The sequence below is a fragment of the Cryptomeria japonica genome, chromosome 7, assembly GCF_030272615.1.
Source record: "Cryptomeria japonica chromosome 7, Sugi_1.0, whole genome shotgun sequence".
Classification (NCBI taxonomy): domain Eukaryota; kingdom Viridiplantae; phylum Streptophyta; class Pinopsida; order Cupressales; family Cupressaceae; genus Cryptomeria; species Cryptomeria japonica.
The window spans coordinates 342,193,318-342,206,079 of NC_081411.1; the positions used below are offsets into that span (position 1 = coordinate 342,193,318).

A 12,762-nucleotide genomic window follows, 5' to 3' on the forward strand; every position below is an offset into this window, starting at 1 on the left:
TTTTATGCTCTCTACCACATCCTTGGATGACAGTGAAGCTTGTTTCTTAAATGAATTAGAAAAATGAAAATTCTTGTATAATCTAGGAACGCATCAGATTCCCTCTTGATTTTTGAATTCTTTGGTTAAAAAAATTCGTGCAGGGTCGGGTATTCTTGATTGACCAAGAATTTTGGGGAAGCGTAAGCTTCAAGGTTGGGTGGAAAACGTGCCTGAATCTTGTTCTCATCTTCATTCAAAGGACTGAAGGAAGCGACTCATAATGGATATCGACAGATGCATCTCACTTCTTTCTTTCGTTTATACTTAAGGAAATATGAAAGCCTATGTAGGGAATAAGGACTTATATGTTGAGAAATTTGTATTATTCATTTACATGATAATGATATATCTATGAATGTTTTATATCCATTTTTGACATTTCCCTATATTTTGAATGAAATAGACTTAATGACTGAAATTTGAGTTTATTTATGAATAAAGAGTAGTTTAGGTTTATATCCTAAATTTACGTCTTTACAGATCTATGTAGGCAATGAGACCCCCATTTGTAAAATGTTCCAAATCCTAGATTAGTTATATTTTTAGTATACAATTCTTAAATATTATCAAAAAATACTTGTGTTTTCATTCACTACACAAAACACTCAAGTTTGTTTTTAATGAGTTAAAATCTAATTTGTATTATATATCATTAAATAAAATACCACAACCGCCTTTACATGTGTATTAAATTATGTATTTTAATATAATTATTGGTGATCCTTACATATCTAATATAATTCTTGTGGCATTTGTGGTGAAATTGACTAATTATTAGTTAAATATGACTTTCAAGATGTTATGCCCACATGATTAGATGGAATATATAAGTTTATTTTATGGGATAATTGATATTATATTGTTATTAAAAGATTATATATTTGTATTACAATATTTTTCTATAACACCTATTTATGCATTTGAGATGATTAAATGCATCGTTTAATGTTTTTTTTTTATATTAGACTATGTGATCTCATATCTTCTAGACAATGAATGTGTACAATTTATGTCCAATAATATATTCAAATCAATTCTTTGCCACCTAACTTGATGAAATTTTTATTACTTTTTAAACTAAACAAAATTATATCCATTGAAAAACAATAATTTTTTTATTAAATAAAAAATATGTATAGTATTTTTAAACTTTTTTTTGAATTCTAATTCTAAATCAACTTCTAAGATCTTGCTCCTCTCTTAGGCTATCCCTACTTAATTGAGGACCTCAATATTCAATTTATATGAGATTTGTGTTGGTAGATAGGAAGACTCACTAAAAAATGGACTACTTAAGAATAATGTGTTAAGGCCTCCATAAAAGCTTATCTACGAAGTATGATGAAAAAGATGAAGTGAGAATTATGAGGTTGTTACAGTACAATTGTTTCCATGTTGGAATTAAGTTTTAAATAATTGTGTACCTCACTATTAGGCATCCTTACTCAAATCATAATTAATCTGAATAAGCTTCCTACCATATATATATATTCAATATATTCTAATAAATACATGTTAATATTAAATTTTGCTACAACACAAACTATTGATCAATGTAATAGTGCTCATTAATAAAAAGGCTATCTTAGTTCATCTATAATTGTATAATGATATAGTATTGATGATTGGTAATTTGTGCATTAGTTTATGGAAAAAATTGTTTATGCTTTTTGAATCAATGTTTCAGATTGCATTCAACAATCCATCATCAAAAGGAGGAAAAGTGAAAACATGGGTTGCAGAAAAAGACTTAAAAGAAGGGTTGGTGAGGATGGAAGTGAAACTTGAGGAACAATCCACCCTTACCAACCCTTCTTTCAATCTTTGTCTACAATCCATATCTTCACTTTTCCTCCTCATGATGATGGATTCTTGAGTGTAAATTGAAACATCAATCCAAAAAGAATAAACAATTTTTCTAGAAACTCACAAACATACTACATGGATAGTGAAAAGATCACCCCTATGATTGGTAATTTGACACATCCATATAGATAAATATAATATTGCCTCCCACTTTACAACCATTTTATTATAATAGTATTATCACAAACGCATTAAGATTAATCATTTGGTAGCATACTTTCTATAACTTATAGAAGAACAAATTAGTACCAAGATCATCTCTTAGAATACTAAAAAGATAAATATTGTATACACATTATCAAGTAGGAAAATCATGTTACATACCAATAATGAGGAAAATGGATACAAGTTTACATATATGGGATGAAATATTTGTTTCTCAACTTTCCCCAAACATAATTAAAATTAAAACACAAACACCATGACTCCAATAAATATATCAAGGACATTTTCTCTAACTTGTAATTGAGAATATTTTTTCTTGCAATAAAATGAAGAAACATGATGCCAAGAAATTTCCTTTATAGGATAAAGAATGGAAGAAACTGAAATATGTTGAGAGATACATGATGTCGAGTTCTTTCCTTTATATGATACATAGGAGGTGGGACTATAGCATATATAGGAGAAATAGAAGGAGTAGGAAGAAGACTAGGTCCGAGATGAGGAAGAGGAATATCCATAGGTGTAGGGTCCCTAGGTTTACTCAAGGTTATTATCATCTCAGTTTTCCATTTTTGATAAGATAACAAAAGGATATCATTTCAAGGCTTCAAGGGATCATATTGTTTAAGACAAAAGTAATCGACGGTGAAATTTCCATGTTTTGTTGTGGGTTGGTAAAGGCTATGATTAAACATTATAACAGTGCCATTATGGGGTAATTTCAAATATTTATGAATTGTAGAGGGGATAGCTTTCATGGAAGAGAGCCAAGGATGTCCCAACTTTACACAAAATTGATCTAATGTAGGAATAATAATACTAGGGAAAGAAAACCATCATACACTTAACCATAACATCAGATTTATCATATGTTACTTGATGCAATTGTTGAGTAAAAAGATGTTCTTTAGTGATCACATCAACCATGCATACCAGATCAATGAGAACTCATTGTGAGACTTTATCTTTTATTTTCACAATAATATATAATGGGCCAAGTGAAACAATATTCTCATTAGGATCGAAGGCAATGAATAAGCCTTTTGTATGTTTAGGTTTGTCAATGATGTTTACAACATGATTAGTTTCTATACCAATATCATTAAGGGAGAAGGCAATTTGCTCAAACTAAACAAAATTGGTAGAATGAGAAGGCAATAGATTAGTGAACATTTGGATGTTTTGGTTAGGAGGAGCTAAAAAATTATTCCCTTTGTCATTCACCCCAGCTATGGATATAGTATTGTTATCAATAAAGTCTTGAAACTTATACCTCAACTGGTAACATTTTTTATTGTCATGAGTTGGTTGATAATGATATTGACAAAAAGCTTTAGGATAATGGGAAGTTGGGAATGATTTAGAATGGTCAACTGACTTGATGGTCACAACACATTATCATTCATCAACCTCAACATTAAACTATGCAAAGACTGAGAGAGAGGAGTTAATTATTTTCTAAAGTATTTGGATAAAGGGTCCACACCTAGTGTCATGGCTGCCACTTCAGTGTGGATGTTGTAATTTATCTTGATGAAACCTTTGTTGTATTTGAACTTCATAAACAATTGTTGAGAACTCTCATTCTTATCAACCAAAGGAATTGAACAAGATGATTCAAATTGACTCACTTGAAGATGATCATTATGAAGCACTGCACACAATTACGTGAAACAGGAAAAAAAAAGAAAATAGAAGCTTATATCTAATATCCTTCTATAAATTAGAAATAAAATTATTTGAACATCATGATCGAGCACATGATAAGCAATTTGTTAATGCAAATGTTTATATCTACCAATAAAATCAATGACTTTTTCTTTAACACCTTCGTTACAATGAGTCAAGTAAGTAAAAGTAATCTTAGGACCAATTTTATTTTAAATTTTTTGAATAAAAGTATTAACCAATTGTTGAAAACAAGTAATAGAATAAGGAGAGAAATAACAATTCCATTTCAAGGCTTTATCTCTAAAGGTTTGAGTAAATAATTTTGCCACGAGTCTTTGATCATGAGAGAAATCACAACACAAGGTTTGAAATGTCTTCACATGAGTCAAGGGATCACCTTTTCCATTGTATAACTCCAATTGAGGAATTTCCACATGTTTAGGAGAAATTGTATGGACAATCTCATCAGATAGTGTGCTCGATATACATCAAATGTGGGAACATTGAGCTTGGATTGAGTTAAAGATGCTAGTTGGTGTTGTAAATGAAACAATTATGGTATGTGATGGAAGATTAATGTTCTTGTAAGTAAGTGGATGTTGAGAATAAGGAGGGGGAACATTATGGTATGTTGGCATGGGAGATGGTTGTGAAACAAATGGAAGAGTCATAGAATGAGGTATGTGAGAATATTGATTAATAGGATTTCCCCCATGACTAACATGTATAGAATTAACATTTTGTGTGGAAGTAGTCATGATAGAGGATGTAAATGTAAGTAGATTAGGCATAGGAATGGAATGGTTAACTTGGCTAGAAGGTTGAGAGTAACTAAGAACTTCAACACAACTTTTGATTGGAAAAATACTGATATCAACAATATGAGCAAGTCACACAATACATCAACACCTACCTTATCACTTTGAACCATTCTTTTCAATCCTTCAATCAAGGTGATTGCCTCAATATCTAGGAATTGATGACCCATCCATTGTTGAAGATTCTCAAACTCATTATCAATATTCTCTAAATGGTCAATAGTAACCCTAGTTAGTGATTCATCCACATCATGCGAAGTATGAGGTGAATGAGGATATATAATATTCAGTATGTCATTTGTTGGGTTAGAGGAAGCACCAACATTCACATAGAATAGGTTAGTCAACTAGGGCTCCATATCATTAGTATTTAAATCTTTCCAAGAAGACCTAAGTCTATAAATTGTTCTCTCTAGAATATTGGTTTTAGGACTATAGGTAAGAAAACTCATGCACAAAGAGGGAAATATTGAATGCAAATTTTGGATTTGTAAACCATGATTAAATAATATAATTTATTTGTAAAATGATTGTTAACCAGTGAATTAAATGATGCGAATTATGATATTAAACAATAGATGTACCTAAATATGAACATAACATATCATAACAATAAGATCTAAGAATGCAATTGAAAAATTATACAACCCACAACTCAATTTTATAAGAATAAATTAGGGACCTTTATATGAATTTAGCCTCTAAATCTATGTAATTCAATTGTATATATGATATATGAGTGTAAATATGAATGTTTAAGTGCATAAAATCAAATCTGAGAATGAAAATGGAAAGTAATGCAAGCACAAGAGTTAGGTTCACCAAAATGTTATGGTGTGTTTGGGAATTAGGGTTTCACCAATTATGATAATAAAACCATTAAAATCGCCAATTTAACCAACATAAGGGGCAATCCAATAGATATAGCTACAATTCAATTACGAAAAGGGCTTAAATGTTGATTAGATTTACTTGTTTGTTTTCTTCCCCCTTTAAGAGTTGAAATTGGATTTGAATTGTAAAGTTTTAGGGTAAAAAAGTGGAGAATTGGAGTAAAAGGGTAATAACGAAGTGTTCCAAATGTTAGACAGAGATCTAAGAAGCGGAAGTGAATCAAAACCTATAGCTAAAAATTTGGGTCGAATGGTTGAGACTAGAGTGGTAGGTCACCCTGGTCTTGCAACTTCTAGATGGTCAAGTAGGATGTTTCCCATATCAAGGAGACGCATAGGATCCACTAGCAAAAAATTAGACATAATTCTTAGAACCAAGGTAGTAGGTTGCCCTAGTCCTCTACTTTTCACTCTTGTAATAGATGAACCTATTCATCATCATTTGTTGTGTCAGAATTTCACCACAACTCCTAAATCAGTTTACTAGCATAGAAATAGAGAAAAAGAGTTGTAGCTAGGATTTTGCCTTGGGTCAAACCCCAGTTCATGAATTAACCTTGAAATTGAAAATTGAAAAGGAAATAGCATTGAATTGCAGCAAGATGCTTTCCTTTTGAGGGAATGGCTAGATCTAAAATTGAGTCCTTGTAGTCGAAGTTGACACAAGTTGATGAAGCTTTCTTGAATCCTTACACAAGGATTTAGTATGTCATGTAGAATATCTTCATGGAAGGTTGATCATGGATGCCCTATTGAATGCTAGAACCTGACTTGACCTCTCCTTCAATTCTTGACAAATGCTAGATTTATTACTCACTTGAATTCTAGAGTGCAATTGAGGTCTTTATTTAGGTTCTTAGACATCATAGACTTCAAATGAGAGGAGCAGGACTCCTTTTATACTTAATCATCCCAAAATTATTTGATTTTTCAAAGCATGCTAAGAGGGGACCTAAATTCCCACCCACTTGATGTGATCATTAATGGGACCAAATTTGGGTCTTGATTAGGAGGACTAGGGTGGTGGGGTGGCCTAGTCCTAGATCCTGAGCTAGGACCATGACACCATAGTGTCTTAGTCTTGTTAATTAGGAGTCAAATTTGGACAAGAGATAGAAGGGGAGTTAAAAATACATGCTTACAGAAAGTGTAAGTAGAATCAAAGAAGACATCAAGCACTGAGAGACAAAATGCCAAGGTGAAGTCTAAGTGAGGAATAAATTGTATGTTGATACAATTTACAACACTAAAGATCCATATCAAAGGCCTTAAAATTTTTCTTGTAATAAATGCTTATCATTCAATGAGAGAAGTGATAATGAAACTAAAACATAACAAGAATACAATCGATCTATATCAAATATCTTAGAGAAATAACAAAAAATATTTATTTATATATTCATCCACTATCCAAGCAATTGAAACCATAACCATCAAAGGCAAGTTATCCACTCAAAATTCATTTTTGAGAATTCACCATGATCATTTTTTGTCACATCATAATAGAAAGGATTAAAACCAATCTAATTGTTCCAATTAAGATGCATCAAGATTAATTGTTGCCACGATTTGAGAGGAATCTAGAATCCCTAAATATTGGGCATAAAAGGATAAACAAAAAATGGTTGGACTATTTGAAATTATTCAAAATAAGGACCTTTAGGAGAACCATGCAAACTTAGAAAAGAAATACAAGAAACAAGTGATCTTAGTAGTTAACCCCACACCAAGTCTTTATAGTCAAATTAATTGATTGATGATCTCAAGAAGGTGTTTCTAAATATATCATTTATTGATATTTTATGGAACTCTACATTGCATCACATAACACTCTTGGTTGTTAAAGCCTGCATTCTTTTGTTCATTATCACTTGTCTTAGGAAAAAGATCAAGGAGCTAGGGTGATATATTCTATTGATGTAGTGATTCCTTAGGAGAACCAATAACCTTTTTCTATCACATCACCATGGAAAGGGTTCTAACCTATCTAATTATTACAACCAAGTTGCATCAAGATTAGTTGTTGCCACCTTGTCAAAGGAATCGAACACCCCTACTTGATTGGGTACAAATGGATCATAAATAAAAATTGCTTGGTTCAATTGAACTCATTCAAAATGGAAGTCTTTTAAAAAAACCATGCAATCTCAGAAAGGGAATCCAATAGTCACGTGGTTCTATTAATGAACTATACACCAAGTCCCATCAATTTATATGACTCTATTGAGGACTTCAAGAAGGTGTAACTTGTAAACATTTATTTCATCAATCTTTTGAAAAACTATGTATTTCATTATGTAGCACACTTGGATAAAATTGAGCTAAAACAATTAAGTCACATAAGTCCACCTATAAAAGAGAAAATTAATCCAGTGGATCTTGACTTATGTACATAAATTGTAGATGTACATGATCTAAGGTTTTTTTCTTTTTTAAATCTCATTTAGATGTTGAGGTTGAGCTATAAAGGAGAATAGATCCTACCTTGCACCTTGTACCAAATAGACCCTCATTGATGATGGGGCCATTGTTAATTCCCCTTTTCCCTTTTATAATGCATGGAATATGGTTATATGATCATCATAACATATAAAAACACTATGAGAGGTTAAAATAACTTTAGGGAAACAAATATCACAAAAATCATGCTTCTCATATCCTTAAAATGTGAAATGGTCATGATAATTTTTATCGATAGGATAATACATAGACTATATATGACATATTACTTAGAGGACCCTGGATACATTAGATGAAGTAAATCACCTCCAATCTATTTCAAGAAATTTGGTTTGCTTTCCAAGAAAAAAAAAAATGTCCCAAGGGAGATCTATAATTATTTAATGTGGTTCAAATAGTTGCAACTAAAAACAAAACTAGCATATCAATAAATTACAAGCTTGTCATTAATAAGGTTGTTGTACCCAAACCCACTCCTTAGACCATACAAGTCAACAAATGAGTGGACTTCTAAAATCCCATGAGTGGAAAATCATTTTGAAGTTGAATAGTCTTTTGATCCTCCATTTTGATTGACCAAGACAAATAAAATGATCTTGACTTTGCTTGAAGAGAAAATTTTCTCTTTCACCTTTTATTTAAATTTATTATTTCCAAAAATAATATTATTGTTCTAGAACCTCCAAAATTATAAGAGCCTTAAAATATGTACTTATACGATCTCATCTTTGGAAATTCTTATTTACCTAGAAATAAACCTATATGATGATATGATCATCCCTTTCGTTTGAGATAGAATGGAATATGGTCATATGATGTCACTTATATTTTTCTTCATTTATACGGCTTAATTTTCTTAAGCCATCAATAATGAAAGTCATATTTCTTTATAATGTGTAGAATAACCAAGAGCGTCTGGTCACGAAAGCAATTTCCGAGCATGGATCTCGATGTTTAAAAATAAGAGAAGAGAGATTCAAAAGAAAAAGACACAGTTGCGTTAAGCCTTTTTTTTTCTCTCAGAAAACATTCGAAAAGGACAAAAACAAGTGAACATCTGTGGTCCCCGACTGTGGCATGATGCAATATATTTATTTAAAACTTTTCCAAAAAAAGGTAGCGTGCTTTCCTTAGATTCCCCCTTGCACTTATTTAAAATTGGTTTTCATTTGTTCAGTTTTTATCAGAGGAGATCAAAGAGCAGAGATCGACGCTATTCTGTATTCATAGACTTGCCAACTTTAGCCTTACAGTTTTCTTACAGAATGGGTAATGCATGTTCCTGCTGCTCAAATGCCATTAGTCTTCCTCAGGTTGAAGTTGTGAGCCATCTTGATGAAACAATCTCTTTCATTGAGATGCGCTTGGACGCCATTTTCATTGACAAGGTATTTACAGTTTATCCTTCACTTTGCTTCAGATCTATTTCATGTAACGCTTAACCTCTCATAAATAATTTCGTTGCAGCCGCAAGAGGGCACGTCTGTATCAGTGGCTACTACTATTCCAGCTGGAGTGGCTTCTTCCGTCGAGTATGGATCCTGCTTCTTGCAGAATGTAGTTAGACGTGTCAGGAAACATACTTGCAAGGTATTAAACGAGTCTCTAGTTTTCAGTACTTCAGGCCACAAAATCCTCTACACTGATTGTAAACTTTTCATATTTGGTTTTTGTAGATAGTGAAAACCAACCACGACATTCAGAAAGTAGTTATTTATATGCTGAAAGAAGCAGATCAAGTTCAGTGGGTTGGAGCTGCGCTTGGTGTTGTGGCCTGCGTGTTAGACCAACTTCAAATGGACAAAATCTCTACCAATGCTTGGAACGAATGCGTTGACATTTTGTGCTTCATGTGTGGCGTGGCCAAACACATTAAGCGACGAATCGACCACTTAGTCTCAGAAAAGCTGAATGATCTGGTTGTTTTCATTGTAAAAGGATCCATTTTCTGTATCTCACGAATGCAATCTACCAATGTCCCAAGGTAAAATTTGTCTTAAACTACCTATTACTCTTATCCAGAGTATAGACGTGCGCGACTACTGATAAATTTGTCCTGTGGACAGTTCTTATTCTGCCCTAGTGGACGAGGAGGAGATCAAGAGTCTTCCATCCCAATTGATCAACAATTATCCAGAGCTCGGACATGATGAAGGTAACCATTCATTTTTGGTTCGCGTTTAAATATATTTTTATACCTGGAATATCTCATGACTTACATGTTCTTTCAATTACATGTATTTCTTTCTCCCCAACATTATATCTCAGAAAAATGGCATAAGATGTCTCAATTTTTCATTTTAATTTTTGGCCAAGAACGGATACCGTGAAAATTCTGCCCGTCGTCAAAAAGAACTAGACCTAGGTTCACATGAGTCCCACGATTAAGTTTTTATGAAAGAATGGAATTTTGGGATTCGACATATTATGAAAAAACTAAATTCAATTAGATTGTTTCCAAAAAGCTGACTAGTGGGTGTTTATTCAGTAGTTGAGTTAAGCCTGTTTTGCTTGTCTAAATCACAGCAATGCGTAATGCTTGCCCATGCTGATTGTCCTGCAGATGACAAGCAGCGTGCTTTTGATTTGCCTCTTTCAAGTGGCCTGGATGAATTAATGTCTTATATTGAGAAATGTTTGGCAAAATCCACAGCCACTGACAAGGTATGCAGAAATCATTTACGATTTTTTAAAATCTTCTAATTTTTGTTTTGCTGTAATGCGATATACATATTTTTTTTTTTTTCAGGCAGAAGAGAACACGTCTCCAGTGGCCTCTTCAATCAAGTATGGCAGCGACTTGCTGAGGGACGTACTCAAACGCTGTAAAAGATATGCTTTCAAGGTATTATAGTGCCCTTTATTTGATTTCAATGGATTATGACGAGGGCGTCTTCTTTAAAAATTTCGATTTTTGGTGTGCAGATTATGAGTGGTGAAACAAGGAAAGTAGTGATAGATGTTGTGAAAGAAGCATCTCAGATCCACTGGGTAGCAGCGGGGCTTTCAGTGGTAGCGTTCGTATTGCAAAAAGTAGACGATGCTTCCACTAACAAGGAGGAATGTGTTCAATTTTTAAAACATATGTATCACCTAGCTACACACATCAAGCGACTAGACGGACAGATATCTCAAGAAAAGCTTCATGATGTCGCTGAATTCATTTTCAAAGGATCATTTTTTTGTGTTTCTCGAATACAATCCAGCAACCTCTCCAGGTAACATTTCCTGCAATTTGATGATAGCCAAAAGTAATTTAAGGTTGATATATTGATTGGATTCTAATTGTTCAGGATTTTCTCTTCCTTGGTGGATGTCGAGGAGATAAGGATGCTTCAATTGAAGCTGGGTCAGGATTATCAAGATTTGACTTTGGAAGCCCTAACTGAAGCTTTGCTTCGAATGCCTAAATCGTTACCTCCTTCACAGGGCAAGAATCCCGATACAGGTCTTTTTCCCCCTCCCTTATTACTGCCGTCAATTGGGTTCGTTGTTTGAGTATTAACAAATAATCAAGTGCCCAAAAAGTATGTATAAACGCTCTCAATAATCCAATCCACCTGATATAGGTAACTTTTATTGATTTTGTAGTGGGCATCGATGAGTCAATAAAGAACGTAACAAACTTGTTGGGCATGGACGACGAGAAAGATGTATCAACCAGAGCTGTTGTGGTTTATGGGGTTGGGGGTATGGGTAAGACGACTTTGGCGAATGCTGTCTTTAGCTCTCTCGATCTCAAAGCCTACAAATACTGCCATCTCATCATCAAACAGGACTGTTCAGAAGATGATCTTCAGAAGCTTCAAAAGCAGATTTTGAAAGACTTGTTCGGCCAAAATTTGGAGTTGAGGAATTCTGAAGAGGGTCATCAACAGATCTCTAAGGTCTTCAGAGAAGCAGCACAACCTCTATTTCTGTTTATAGACAATGCGCTGAAAGGCGATGATCTTGCCAAAATTCTGCCAGATGACTTATCAAGCATGCCTAAGCGTAGCAGAATGCTTGTGACCACCAGAAAGCTGGACGAGACTGACATGCTTGCAGACCAGCCAGATATCATCACACGCCGGGCATTTCCTATAAATTCTCTTCCACACGAAGAGGCAAAGAAGCTATTGTCAAAAAAAGCTTTCGACAGTCCCTTTGGAACTTTTCACGCAAGTTCGGATATCGATGGCCTGCTGGGAGCCTGTGGTGGCATACCTTTGGTGTTAAATCTTGTTGGCACAAGATTGCGTAAACATCGTAACGATCTGTTCGCCTTAAATAGCACCATTGAATCCTTCAAGGATTCGCTGGGAAAAGGAGAAAGCGAATTAACTCAAAAAGTAGTGGATGTGGTGTATGACAGTTTGCCAGGGGATCGATATAAGGATGCTTTTCTAGATATAGCAGCTTTCTTTTCTTCCTGGAGGCGGCACATTGTGAGCTATATTGTGGGTAACGATGAGCTGGTGGCGCTGGAAGACGCAGCACTGGTCAAGATCTCTGATGACAAAGTAGAACTTCACGATGTCGTCTTAAAACGAGGAAGAAAATTGGCAGAATCGGATTATAGAATAACCGATAGCCAATCTCTGGCTGATATTATTGAAGATACACAGGTATAGTTAAACTGTGATCTGTACTTTTTAGATAATTTGATCGAAGCGACTCCTATTTGATACCATATTTGTCGCTAAGATGAATTTTCTGCAGTACAAAGTCTATTCAATCTTCTATGCAATCTTTTGTGCGGGTTATTTAAATCACACATTAAGTAATATATTAATCCTACTGTGAATGTTTTAACACTTTTAAATCTAGAATTTTAAACCGTCCGGATTATAACTTGTCTCTGTGAA

The 12,762-nt window shown here is 33.8% G+C and overlaps 1 protein-coding gene across 1 annotated transcript in view; it reads left to right on the top strand.

Annotated features, from left to right (window-relative positions):
* Positions 1-9,082: 9,082 nt before the first annotated feature.
* LOC131045204 (uncharacterized) overlaps positions 9,083-12,762 on the top strand; it is a 33,264-nt gene continuing 29,584 nt past the window's right edge. The window contains exons 1-9 of the mRNA XM_059208662.1: positions 9,083-9,303; positions 9,383-9,505; positions 9,592-9,899; positions 9,982-10,070; positions 10,479-10,579; positions 10,665-10,760; positions 10,841-11,133; positions 11,209-11,363; positions 11,507-12,522. Of these exons, the coding sequence (XP_059064645.1) occupies positions 9,181-9,303; positions 9,383-9,505; positions 9,592-9,899; positions 9,982-10,070; positions 10,479-10,579; positions 10,665-10,760; positions 10,841-11,133; positions 11,209-11,363; positions 11,507-12,522 (2,304 nt within the window). The 5' untranslated portion in view covers positions 9,083-9,180. The remainder of the gene's footprint in view (positions 9,304-9,382; positions 9,506-9,591; positions 9,900-9,981; positions 10,071-10,478; positions 10,580-10,664; positions 10,761-10,840; positions 11,134-11,208; positions 11,364-11,506; positions 12,523-12,762) is intronic.